The sequence below is a fragment of the Phalacrocorax carbo genome, chromosome 7 (genome assembly GCF_963921805.1).
Source record: "Phalacrocorax carbo chromosome 7, bPhaCar2.1, whole genome shotgun sequence".
In the NCBI taxonomy this organism is placed as follows: domain Eukaryota; kingdom Metazoa; phylum Chordata; class Aves; order Suliformes; family Phalacrocoracidae; genus Phalacrocorax; species Phalacrocorax carbo.
Window position 1 is genome coordinate 36,383,339 of NC_087519.1, and position 13,664 is coordinate 36,397,002.

Genomic DNA, 13,664 nt, shown 5'->3' on the forward strand with positions numbered 1-13,664 from the left:
ACCAGCACCTTTTAAAATCTGTGCACTACACCACCCCATTCCCAGAACACATTACTTCCCTTGGCAAGCAATGCAGCAATAATCAGACCCACTTTCAAAAAAACAAAAAAAGCAGATCTTGTATTCCAAGATCACCAGCCCTGGAAAGACCACTGTAGCCATAAAAGGTGGGCATTTAGAGGGCAGCAGCTCAGTACGCCTCAAGTCTTTCATTGAGAAGAATGTAAAAAAGTTTACTTTGGAAAGTAAGCCATAACTGTGCATTTTGCTCCTTAAATTCAGCAGGACACAAGCCCAAGGAAAACACCATCACGAACTGAGCAGGGATAATGGAGCACAGATGACAAACAACCCAGTCCCAGGTTCTGGCCCAACGTACTGGCTCTAAGCAAAGGAAGCAGCTAGACATACCAGAGTATAGAGAAGACAAGGCAATATGGCAAGTACTGTTTCAGTTGTTGCCCCTGCCATACTGTTCCTGGAAATGATTATTTCTGCTTTTTTCAACTGGGCTGCACAAACTTCCACAGCGCAGAATAACTGCTTACTTATGTAAAGCTGAAGCCCAAAGTGCTCTTTATAAAGGAAGGAACTAAACCTGATGTTGAACGAAGCAAGATCCTGTGACAGTGGTTTGCACACAAACAGCATAAGCGTTTGTTAAAACAAACAAAAGTAAAAAAAAAAAAGAGTAGGGAAGGAAGTGAGGGTGGTGGTTAGTTTTGAGTTTTCCTAGGAACAGGAGCTGACTCAGCTGTCTTGAGTGCTGACTGCCCAAAATGTCAGATTGCAGAAGGCCAGAGTGATTTACACTAGGGCTCAGGATGGGGGACCTAGACCGGATGCACTCACATCTGGCCACTGATATATGCATGCCCTCCTGCAAAACACTGTTTGCTCTTACAGCAGGAATTACGTTGCTCCGGGCAGCTTCTCTCTCACCACCTTCTTGAGAGATGCAACTAGTCTTGCTACTGCCCAATTAACAGTTTAAAAAGGAATTCTTAAGAAGTCAGTGCTGATGAACAGAGTTGAGACAGAGCCTCCAGAGACTTTGACCTCTGCTTATCCTTAACAAGAAGTCACCAGGCAGGCTCTTGTTTAGCACTTGCTTCTGTTTGTACCTTGGGGCTGAAGCTTCACCCAGATCTCTGCTGTGGACAGCTTCAGTACAAACCAACTCCCAGCTTTTCTTCTGACCCACCTGCTACACAGGGGAGATGACTGAGTTTTAGACTAAGTCCTCATTATGAGCTGCATAGCTGTGTCACATGGACAAAGTGAGCAACATTCCCTGCGGACACAAGAAACGGTGACTGTAACAGCCCTTTGGTTTCAGAGGTTGAGCATGAGCTGTCCAAGATGGGAAGCCTTGTTTTGAGGACTGTAGCCTGGAGTAGGATTAGAGCTAGTTTAACACACGTTCTCAAAAACAGTCCAATTTAAGTGTCTTTCTCTCCAGGTGCCCTTTATCTTCTACCTCCATGTAAACTTTGTTGAAAGGGTTAATACTGTGCTAAAAGGACAGTAGAGATTCTCATCTCTAACATAAGAAAGCTCAGACTGTACTGATGCTGGTCTGCAAAGATGTTACAGGCAGCAACAAAATAACATCAGCTTCCTGAGAGCAAGATCTGCAAGACTGAAGAATACTTCATTACAACGCAGGTATGAAATCCTGACAGCTCAAGGCACTAATGCCTGGTGGGACCAGACCCACTCAGTAAGATTCACACACAAGAGCTATTTCTGGTTCAGCAGGTAGATTTGTTTATCCTCTGTCAGCAGCTGACAGAGCGGAGCCTGAAGCCAGCAATCATTTATATGCAAGGAACTGGCATTATCCTAGCCCAGGGCTCTTCTTCCTGCATCTTACCATGCACCACAGAACATGAGGTCACACAAGCACAGAGACACCTAGAACGAGATGCCACTGAGCTACATCCCTGCCAGGGTGTTCTCAATATACTCAGGCACCTGCACTCAGCCCAGGTCAGATGGTTAGCTGCTAATTGAGACTGTACTTCCTTGAACAGGCTTACAGAAAATTAATCAGCAGAGCAGTGCCATACCCCAAATTTCTCTAGTTACCTGACTCTTGATGCCTTGCTGAGTGATGAAGGTCTTCAGGGCCCCTGTTTCAGAGTTCTGAGGATAGCCAAAGTCCAGGATTTCTACAGAAGGGTAGAAGGTTAGTTCAGAGCTGCAAGGTATAAACATGCTAACCATTCCTATAAAGGAAAGAGCCAATTAGCACACAAACACCGCCTGCACATTAAATTTTTGGGTAAGTTGCTGGAGCATTCCTTACCAAGAGGAAAGAAACAGCCTTGCTAAACTGACTTCCTTGTGCAGTATTTTGGAGTGGAGGGGTGGTGGAAAACTCTTCAGCTAATGAACTTGCTTTTTTTTAAAAACAGCGGCAATTCAGGACTACATATCAACTAGACTAGCCGTGTGCACAGGGCACTGTGAAGTCTTTCCAAAAACATTCAAGGGACAATAAAAAGGGTTTATTCAACAGCAGAACAATCTGTCTTTGCAGCATTTTCTTTAGGTTTTGATTTTCTTATGAAGATGTAATAAAAATCAAAACCTAAAAAAACAACAGCAGAGTAGTGGCACTGCAGGATGATCAGTGTAGGAGCAAAACAGATGTTAACTGCAGACAGCTAGTGCACTTAACACCCACTCCCCTCAAAGAGGAAGGGAACAACTCACAAAACATCTAGAGGGGAGAGAAGACCACAACATGAATACTGAGGAACACCATGCTGGCAGGTTTTGATCTCACTGTGCCTACTAGAAGACAGCAGTGACAGACCAAAGCAGAGAAACAGCAGTCTCTTGATCTGCCCAGAGGGAAGAGAGAGCCCATTAGTCCCTGTGACCCTTGGCTAAGAATCCGAGGACAAACGCATGGCGCCTTGTCTGGAAAACAAACTGGAGAATAACCAATACAAAGTGCTCATGTTATGCGAAACAGGGACAGCTCAAGGGCAATCTCCACAGGCAGGCTGATATCACAAGCAGCTGAAGGGACACTGTATTATTATTCTGTGGTGAAATTTGCAGCTGTATCACTGGGGGAGGTAGGGTTGGGACAGAGCAGGCTGAGTCTTATTGATTTCCTTGTCTCAGAACTGCCCCCAAGAGGCAACCCCAGAGTGGCAACCAACTGCAGCCTGGGGTGACTTCTACCATAGCCTGCTAGAGCCACCTGGGCACTGGCTGGGATGTCTGGCCTTAGAGGTTCTAATAATAGATAGCCCTTTTAATATACCTCAGCATAATGATAGCCTTACATCTGCATGGGATCTACTCAGAAGCTGGGAGTCCCGTACCAGCTGGCTCATTTATACAAGTGCACAGCTCCCAATGCTTCAGCGAAGTGAGCCACAATCAACGCAAGGCTATAGGCTTGAGGTGTTTTCTACGCTTACAGTACAGGTGGCATTAGAAATCAGAGTAAGTAATTTTAAATTCAGTCACATGTTAAAAATACTTCAAGGATAATTACTACATCAAACTAAGCTAAGGGCTTTAGAATGACCAAGTGCAATATAGCATAACAGATATGGGGAACATCTCACCATCCAGTAGCTCATAGATCAGCACAAAGTTGTTCTTTATGTTTTCCTCACTGATCTTCCCAAAGTAGGCAGTCATCACGTCACACATCTTGTAAAGAAACTCAAATACCATGGCAGCATTGACATTCTGCTTGGTGACAGCAGCCAGCCAGATGTTGGAACGCTTGACATGGAAGAAACTTGTGCGGGCAATGTTGGTGACAGGCGAGCGTACCTGCTGCCGTGCATGGATGACATTGACGCGGAAGGCGTCAACAGCATTCCGCCTGCGAGATGATCACCAAAGATAGGTTAGCACAACATACATGAAAACAAGCTGGCAACAGAGTTTTGCTTATGTTATTACCGTCAGACTCTGACCTACATACTCCAAGCTCACTTAGGAAGGGTGCCTGGGTATGCCTCTAAAAGGGAGGAAGGCTCTGAGCAGAGTTAGACATTAAATTCTGAACAAACTAAAGGACAAACAGGGCACTACTGATCTCTAAGGAGCTTTGGACTAGAGCGCAACTGTATTCAGAAGAAGCTAACCTCCACCTAGAGTCAGATGGCAAAAGAGCCTTCCCTTCAACTGATTTTGCTAGCACTCCCGACTGATTGCCATAGCTGACAACAAACACAGGAGCAGCTTATGGCTCAAAGGATAGCCCAGTTTTGACCAAACACCTTGTTACTGCCTACTCTGCAGGCCCAGGCCTTCAAACTCTTGCCCCAAAGCAAACTGTAGTCTCCCATGTTATTTGTTGATGGCAGTTCCTCCTAGATATATGACCAGGAAAGACCAGCAAAACCTACCTGGGTCACCTGCCAGAAGTCAGTGCCCAGGTGTACCACAGAAGGGAGCTTTACTTCTCACACCCACCTCACCTCCACACAGCAGGCACCATGGAGGGCAGCCTCAAAGCAGCAAGCAGGGTTAGGAAGAATTTTGGCTTTCCAGTTACACATGTCCTCTCAAGCCTACTAGGCTTTAGAACAGGTCTTTTGCACATGGACTCAGGGTCCCCACAGTGCAACACGCTAGTAGCGCTGCATTACATGCACTGGATGATTCAGTACCATTTGTGGTAAAAATGTTCTACACAGTGCCAAAAAGGTGCTGTGTAAGCTTACCCTAGCTGCTGCCATCTTTAATCCAAACTGTTTATACACTAGTGACTGGGAACAAATCCCTCCTGGGTAAACAGGGATGTCCGAGTGGCATTCTGGACGCCAGCTCTTCCACACTGGAGTTTCCTTATTTCATAGCTACAAGTCAGGATAAACTCTCCAAATTAAGTTTAAAGTCCACCAGTCCTAAGAACACAGGAAGGACGCCCGAGTGCTTTACATGAAAAGACCAAGACTTAAAGCAATAGTCTACACACCAAGGCAAGACTCATCTCGTTGTTCAGCTTTATCACTCACACTCTTAAAAGAGACTTATGTAGAGCAGTAGATCTTCTGGCTGCAGCATCAAGGCCATGGTACTGATTATGCAGAACCATGTTTGAGAGCAGACAGTAGTAATATCCTCACAAGCAAGAATACAGGCATACAAATGCTCATAAGCATTGGGGGTTTTCAACAATCCAGCAGACACTTCCAAGTTTGAAAACAAAGGATATTCAACGGAACACATGCTACCACAGCAGGTGTTTGCTCCTTGAAGGTCTGCGTACACATGTAGCAGCTTCATCAGTAAACATGCTCCCCTGTGAACAGAATTCTGGCCTTCAAACGTTTCTCAGGTTTTACTGCCCCAGAAGGTTTGCAAGTTTGAGTTAAATTAGTATTTAATTTCTATCTTAGTTTTTCCATAAGAAAGTAGTTTAACCTACTATGAAATAACAATACCTAAGAGCCCCATTCCTCCCCTCCAGTAATCCTTCCAAGGGAAGTTCAGCTTCCTCTGGAGCATTAGCCCTCCCAGCCTCAAGTTCTAACCCGCTAGAACTAGTACCAGAACTAGCAACCAGACTGGTACATGCTAGAGAAGAAGCCTCAGGTCAGTGAAGCTTTTCTACCACACCAATTGCCCACTATGCAGTGCCAGTCAAGGCCTACCACGCGTCTCTTACCTATTGCTACAGCAGCCAATGAGATGGGATGGACAGAAATGGCGCCAGCGGAGAAAGGAGTGACAGCAACAAGAGAAAGGGTTAGAAACACACACAAGGCACAATGAATCCAAAGAGATAAGGAGAGACCAAACAGCACCCCCTCCCCCTGCTCCTGGGCACAAAAGGCCAAGGTGGTGTTGGATGGACTGTAACAAGCTGTGACAGCAATGGAGCCCTCACAAGGCACAACACTGACATGCTGTGGTCAGGCTACCACCATGGACAGACTGTCTTTGGCTGAATTTTAGGGCTAACGGGGCATTTAGTCCAGATCAGCTGCATCTGTATCACATCAGTGATACCCAGTCTGCTCTGCTAATGTGTAGCAGGCCTTGGAGGGGGAAAAAGAACCCCAAAGCCTCAATCTGAGGCGTCGCCTGGGGACCACAGAGTATCAGGTGTCTTCTTCCCAGTCTGACTCGGAACAGGGCTGCAAGTCTGAGTGGGCATTTCTATGACAGGACTCTCATTTGAAGCTCTTTGGGTTGATGCTTCCTGGCTGGGTCCAGCCAACAGGAAATTCAGCAAGTTTGATAGAGCTGGAACACATCTGGAGAGACATGGCACATCCTGCAGATTCAGACACTGCTCTATCCAGCTTGCACTTTTTCCTTAAGGATCAAGAGCCGTGAAGCAAAAGTGATGTATTAGAAGCTCAGAAACCAAATGCCTATTACGCTTACAGTGCATGCAGTTTATCATGTAAGCCGCTCAGTTTCAAATAACTTGTTTTTATTAAATAGCTGCATTGTTAAATGCAGGTAGGTTCTCCCAATGACTGAAGAATGAGGCACTTGAAGATAACAGTAGAGCCCTATATGGTATCCTGAATTAAATGCATAGTGCCTTTTTTGTTTTTTTTTTTTTTAAGGGCTGCTTATGCATGCAGCTAGCTGCTGTATGGACAGATGCACTACATGCACTAAAGCCATTCTAAGTTGCAAGCAAAGAAAACCCAAGTTTTGTGGTACTTCTGCCTTTAACAAAGTCAAGGGAAGAGTTTCTTCACTGACCATCACTTTGCTCATTAACATTTGAGCTAGTGTCTGCTTATTTAGACCCTTAAACTGTGCAAAGGGAAGGGTTCTTATAACCACAGATAACCTTTAATCTCTCCCAACACATAGGTTGAGGCTTCAGAATGCCAAAGGCAAGTGCCAAGACCAAAGAGTCCTAAAAGTTAATTGCTCAGAGCCCACATGAAGACAGGCAGCAGCTATGTTGATGCCCCATTCAGCCTACCTCCCAACGAGCTGGTTGGGCTCAGCCCTCAGCACTTCAGATCTATCTTTTAGGTATTAAAAACTGTATAGTGTTCCAGAAATCTATCACCTGATTGCTTGGTTAGAGACAGAACTCCTACAGAGTGGAGTACAAGCTACAGTATCATGGCTATTCCTGTCTCTACCCCGCCTCTGAAGGTTAGGATACTAAAAGCTTTTAAGTAGACCTGGTATTGATGCTATTGTTCAGAATAGGAAATGCCCAACTCCACTTTCTTGCTATGTAGCTGAAGATTCTCAGTTACTTGATTATACCACAAGATGAGACATAGCCTCATTTTAAGACAACTTGTTTTATGAAGTTACACAACTGAAAAATTCCAAGAGAGTTTTGCAGGCCTGTTTCAGGATGAATCCAACATCATGGGGAGCAAGCTTGGTTAACAGCCAGCACCAGCTCCACCTAAGTCAATAGACTGACACTTTCACAGGAACTGAATGGAGAATTTCACTTACAGGAATACTAACTCCTGAAGTCCTAGAGAAAACACTTGAATCTTTTTGGCGCCTTTTGCCAAATAAAAAAGTTAAGATAGGATCATGCAGGAAATCCCATTTTCTAGTTTTGCCTGTCCAGCCAGCCGGAAGTATTTTATCATGTACTGAACACAAGTCGCTCACTTTACAAGAGGAATGAGCCAAGATAAAAAGCTATAGAAGATCACTACTACATTAAAAGTAACTACTTCACCCCCCACTTTACATCTCCACAGCCAGAATGCCCTTTAAATTAAAAGGCCTTACTGAATAAACATCAGTTCAAGCACAATCCTATCTTTAAGTGCTTTAAGTTTGCAAGCCACAAAAGAATAAAAAATTGCCAGGAACTGCAGTAACACTGTACCTAGCCCCCCACACAACATAGTCTCAAGATTTATCTAAAATCCAGACTGGCTTGGCTCAATCACTACTATGATACCTATTCATTTGAGAAACTTTAAAGTCAGATCTGGCACATGAATTGCTCTGAAGAGCTTCAGCTAACAAGTATTCAAGACTGAAATGAGTTAGTACAGCAGAGGAGAGGCAGAAGTTTGTAGTCAGCAGTTTTCTGCTTCAGAAATACAATGCCTCCTTGGCTTAGCTCTGTGTGGAAGTCCTGGAAGAACTCAGTCAACCTTAGAAGAGCTACTTCACTCTGCTTTAGTTGACTTAGAACAAGCCAAGAGATTTAAAGCTCATTAGGCAAAGCCTTATTACAGACACTGTGTTGACTGCTACTCCATCAATGAAACAGTGCAGGTCTTGACTAGCCACTAGTTCTACCTCAACTAGACAATCCATAACCAGAAGGGACACACTCTTCAGACTAGAGCAGTCTGAAGGCAGACTGGCTTGACAGTTTTTTTTGTAATTCATGGCAACAAGTTATTTCACAGTACATCCTACTGCTATTCATTGTGGAGACCTGGTCCAAACAATTTTTTTCCCCAAACTGGACAGAAGGATCTCTCTGATTGGACTTTGAACTAACACCTACCACAGCCCTTCTTCCATTATTCCCACATTCCGACTCTGTTAACTTCAATTACTAACTTCCACCTAATGCCTAACACTAATGAAAATCCACTAGGAAGAATAGTGCTGTGCAAGAAAGCTACTTAAGGTTTTCAAGTCCAAGCAGCATCATCACTTGATGGCGGGTTCCTTATAGCACTATGCACTGCCTGCAAGACACCAGATTTTTAGTAAGGTCCCTTCCGGGAACTAGCAGCCTAAGGGTTGTACAGATCCAGTCTAAGTGAGCATCGTAACACCTGTGTGAAGTGCAACGAGACACCTACCATCTACTGAAGGCTTTCAGTGCTTCCCACAACTTTAATTACCCAGTGAATGTATGCTTTTCACATACAAGGCTGCTGTACAAAGTTGGGGGACAGAATGCCAGCTTTAAGCATACAGCCGTAGTTACTACGAGACTGCTTACAGACATAGCTTTCCAAGACCACAGTCTTCTGTATGCCTGTACTTGATGCTAGACATCTGTGTTTGAAACTGGTTATCCTGCATGGCAGACAGTTCCCACATTACTGCTCCTGTAAATTTTAACAATTACAGTGAGGTTGGTAGAATCCCGCAGTGGCAGCCCATGTTGCTGAAGCATCATCACTACCATCCAAAAGCAAGTCCCAGGTTTGCCTGCAGGCCATCTTTTACTACCATTTGCAGGTGACCAGGGCTTAACAAACTCCTTTTTATTTTTTCTGAACTAAGCCTAGAGCAGCAAGTTGAGTTGCAGTCTTACATGCATGCACAGCTAATGCCGAACAAAGCAGCTCTGGGTTGCTGTCTGCACCAAAATGAGACAGAAATGCAAAGACTAGGGATGCAACAGAAGCACTTACCCAATGTCATCCCGGTAGACTCGAGAGATTAAAACCTCTCCTTTGTGATTATAGATGAATAAGCCTCCGATCATGATGGAACTTCAGTCTTCTCTTCCCATGTTGCTTAAGACCTGAAGCAAGAGAGGGCATATATCAGTAGGCTGCATGGCAACAAACAGTACAGCAGGCACAGACACCTTTTGCCGCACACATCCTCAATGAGAAGACAATTCTTACAATACCTGTGGTGGTGAGGACCTGATAGCACACATCTTGATGCCACAGAAGTAATGAACTCAGGCAGACTGCAAGGAGGGACAAGTGGAAGGCATGCTCAGAGACATTCCCAAAAGTCTGATGGTGTGGGCTACTTCACCTAATTTATCTTGCTACATCTGGCCATGCTAGCACATGGCTGAGGCCCAGTAGGGCAGCTAGTGACTCAGGAGTTGCTCAGATGCTGGAAATGACTGCCTGCCTCATGCTTATATCCTGGAGTGGAGAGAAGCAGCCTTATTGCCGCAGTTACAGATTATACTTTTGATCTGCTGGGATTTTATACGGAAAAGTATGTGTTCCCAAAGCACAGTAGAAACCATATATACCATGACAGACCTATGCCCCTAACTGCATGCCAGTCTCTCTAGATCAGCGTTCCCTCATTTGCTGCAGAACTGCCCCTCTGGGGCACGCTATAACAAGGACTCAATAAGGAAGCCCACAGGGAACCAACACCCTTGCTCCAGACCTAAGGAGCCACCACAGGAATCCTGACCGAGGCCCAGCTGAGTGACTTCCTGAGCTTGCCTGAAGCAACTGAAAAGCTTAGGTCTAGGGGAGTACATAGAGCTACATGCATCCTATAACACACAAGGCTTTGAATATGACTGCAGTCTGTAGTCAGGACTGAAGATTAAAATTAGCACTGAAATAGATACAGGCTTACTTCTCATTCCATTCATCAATATGGATGGATCAAGCCTCAAATATCTGGCCTATCCCCTGAACGTGAGAAAAAACACAGGCCTGGAACTACAAGCGAAATAAAGACCCTTTATTTCTCCTCTAAAGTGTCTATCTCCCCCATGACCAAGATGCAAATCAGACTGAATTCTTAGGTATTTTGCACCCAGCTCACACAAGTGTTTGAGATGTCACCCAGCCTATCACTGTACAGCAGGGCGTTCTCAGCAGCAAACACCTTGGTTTATTACTGCTTTTACAAAAGCCTGGGAAGACTGCTGAACTTATAGGCAATGATTACACATTAGCAACCATTGATCTAGCTGGTCCAGTAACTCAACCTTTCTAACCATTATGTTTGCAGATAAGGATTATTTAAGCAGCATCTTGACAAAATTCAACACCAATCTGCTTGGGATCATAGCTGCCTAGTAGTACAGGCACATTAATAACTATATACAGAGAGCTAGCAGTTGTCATTAGCCAGGTGAGCTTTTCAGGCAACAGCTCAGAGTACTTCTTATCCACATACCAGCAACAGTGCAGCTGTGAGACCAAAAGCAGCTCACTGGTTTAATAAAGCAAGGGGTGATGTGGACTGCCACAATACATGTGGAGTCTATATATAGTTATGCTTTAACTGCTTTCACAGCTTGGAATTAATGTCTTCAGTGAGGGTCCTCAGACCTAATTTCTAGCATCTTGCATTCAAGATGTACGGATACAGCATTAAAGGTGATCACAGGAATGTGGTCGTCCTAGTTACTTAAGCTAAGCTACTTGATCTTAGGCATCTGGAGTGTTTGCTCAAAAATAATTTTTATATGACAACATTACAGCCTTTGCTGATCCCTAGCAGCAATACTGAGTAATGCTTCAGAGTCCAAACTGAGAGCAGCCTGGCCACAAGGTGCTGTTGGAGTGGGAGATCTCAACCATGAGCCACTTTAGCTGGGGGCTAGTGCCTCAGAGGTTACCCTCTTAAACTGCTCATCTTCTCTTTCTTCAAAGGAAGATTGTTTTGAAGAGAACTACAAAGCTGGTAGACATTACTGAGGCAGCACACAGTTTGGTTTTATTTTTATAAATACAAAGCTACTTTACCAGATCCCATTCCTGTAGTCATATACATTCCTATTCACTTAGGTTTAAGTCAAAATACCCATTCTAGCAACTGCTTCATTGACTTAGCCCAGCAAAGACAACTATGACAGGGCAAGCCTCGTGACTACATTCTGCGATGATCACATAGGTATTTTTCAGCTTTGGCTCTGCAAAGCATTAGATAACTAACCACCTCCACACTGCTGTTAGGGTGGGTTAGCCTACACCCGCTTGTCTGGGGTGGGTGGAAAGGATAGGGAGAGGTTAGCCTCTGACAGTGAACAGATATGTGTTTGTTCAGAAACACAGCAAAAATTAAGTTAAAATGACCTGGCCTCAGATCATCTCAAAGGTCAGGGAAAAAAAGAACACAAAAGCAATACACACATCAGAGGGACAAAAGGACTTCCAGAGTAGGTGCCTAGAGTATCAAGAGTAATGTATCCTCTAAAAGTTATGTTCAAGAAACCAAAGCAGCTGTCTATTTGAAGGAACTATTGCAGACATGAGTTCTGTGCCAAAACAAGATTTACAGTGCAGCCACTACTTTTAATTTCAGAAAGACAAAAAAGAAATTTCAGATTTCATAAGCCTTTACACCAACATTTTTAGCTACACCTAATGACTCCTCAGAGTAACACTGCACATACTCCTCTGCTATGGGTCTTCAGCTACCCGATGGCTCCTTCTGCTCATTAAAAAGGAAAAAGAAAAAAAAAGTCAGTTGTTAAGTCAAAATAGCAAGAAACAGACAGATGAGCGTTTTTCCCAAAGCTCAACAGTGAGCTTCCTGGCTTCTACTCCCACATTCTGCTGGCTGAGTGTCTCTGGCTATTAACAGGCTGCCTCCTGCCACAGTGGCTTCATGTGGCACCACCGTCAATACTTTTTGATGTCTGAGACTCCATCTAGCACAGAAAAGGTTTCCAAATATGCCTTTCTTCCATCCCCATTAGTGACACTTTGTAACCTCAGGGTACAAGTATTTCATTTACCTCCAGGATAAGTCTCTGTATCCAAACCTATTAAGACAGAGACAGCACACAGTCTGAGATTCCCATGTAGTTAGTGTAGGAAAAAACTGTAGCTGCTCACTGTCCCACACAGGGGGGCAGAGGCTACCAGTGTATCTGGCAGCAAGGCCAGCATCCCCATGTCAGAAGACACACAATCCTGTTGCTAAACAGAACAAAACCAGGTTCTCAAATTTAAGGAAGTGGCTGTACCACAGACTCGGGACTACTTACATGAAACACACATGGCCCTTATAGGCATGCAGGAGGCCACCAAAAGGCAACATGCAGGGCTAGAATCCAAAACATGCAGAACATCTGTTTGAATACAGTTGCCCAACGAGTCTGGCAGATTCTGAAGCTGTAATTCAGCAAACACTTGAAAGGTCACTCACACAGGCCAAAGGATGAAAAAAATGAGAACCATTATGGCAACGAAAGCAACTTATTGCCCACTCTCGGAAATTCTTTCCTGATTAGTATTTTTATATTCCAAAGGATGCCTTTTCAGACTGCTACAGTCTTCCACATTCAGATATGGACTATTGCTACCAAAGGTGAAGGAGAGTTCTTCCATCCTCTTTAAGACTTACATTGTATAGAATAGTTTCCTGGAAGCTTATGCAACTGGTCAAAGCTGGATCATATGAATCCTACAAACCCTTTCCAGAAGATTCCTAGAAAGCACATCCTAGTCTCAGAAAAAAATATCCCCCTCTTGGGTTTTAATGCTGCTTAAGTTATTTGTTTCACTATTTTTAGCATAAAGGAAACATCTGCTTTGATGAGCAACAGAATCAGACACACAGCATATACAAGACAATGTCTCTTGCTAGCACAACAAGCCAATCACTTTCTGAAAAAACCTTGGTTTGAATATTTACTGTATTACTATAAAACACGTAGAAGAATGTTGATCAAGCTTTGTGTTGGAAATTAAAAGCCTTCTCTCAGGAAGATCTACAAACTGTAAATGTTGATGGAGGTAATGAGGCTATGCTTTCTCATACGTTAGGTTAGAATATATTCTGTAATAGCTTCAGCTTAAGTTACAGACAAAAATATAATAATTTTTAATTGCATCACAGTACTAGGCAGCAGAGTCAAGTCTTGCTTATTTTATATGTTAGTAAAAACATGTTAGATCAAGAGTAGATACAGCATGATTCACGTGCTTTTAGTCTTTAAAAAATTCTTTGTCAATGCAAAGAAATGCTAGACTTCTTCCTTAAACAAATATACTGGGAGCTCAGTTCAGGCATCAAACTTGCTGTGCACA

The 13,664-nt window shown here is 43.8% G+C and overlaps 1 protein-coding gene across 3 annotated transcripts in view; it reads right to left on the reverse strand.

Moving 5' to 3' along the window:
- AP2M1 (adaptor related protein complex 2 subunit mu 1) overlaps window positions 1–13,664 on the reverse strand; it is a 30,554-nt gene that overhangs the window by 8,228 nt on the left and 8,662 nt on the right. For all 3 annotated transcript variants that reach the window (XM_064457450.1, XM_064457451.1, XM_064457452.1), the window contains 3 exons: window positions 9,324–9,436; window positions 3,594–3,859; window positions 2,092–2,174 (listed from right to left, as the gene is read on the reverse strand). In XM_064457450.1, the coding sequence (XP_064313520.1) occupies window positions 2,092–2,174; window positions 3,594–3,859; window positions 9,324–9,397 (423 nt within the window). In that variant the 5' untranslated portion in view covers window positions 9,398–9,436. The remainder of the gene's footprint in view (window positions 1–2,091; window positions 2,175–3,593; window positions 3,860–9,323; window positions 9,437–13,664) is intronic.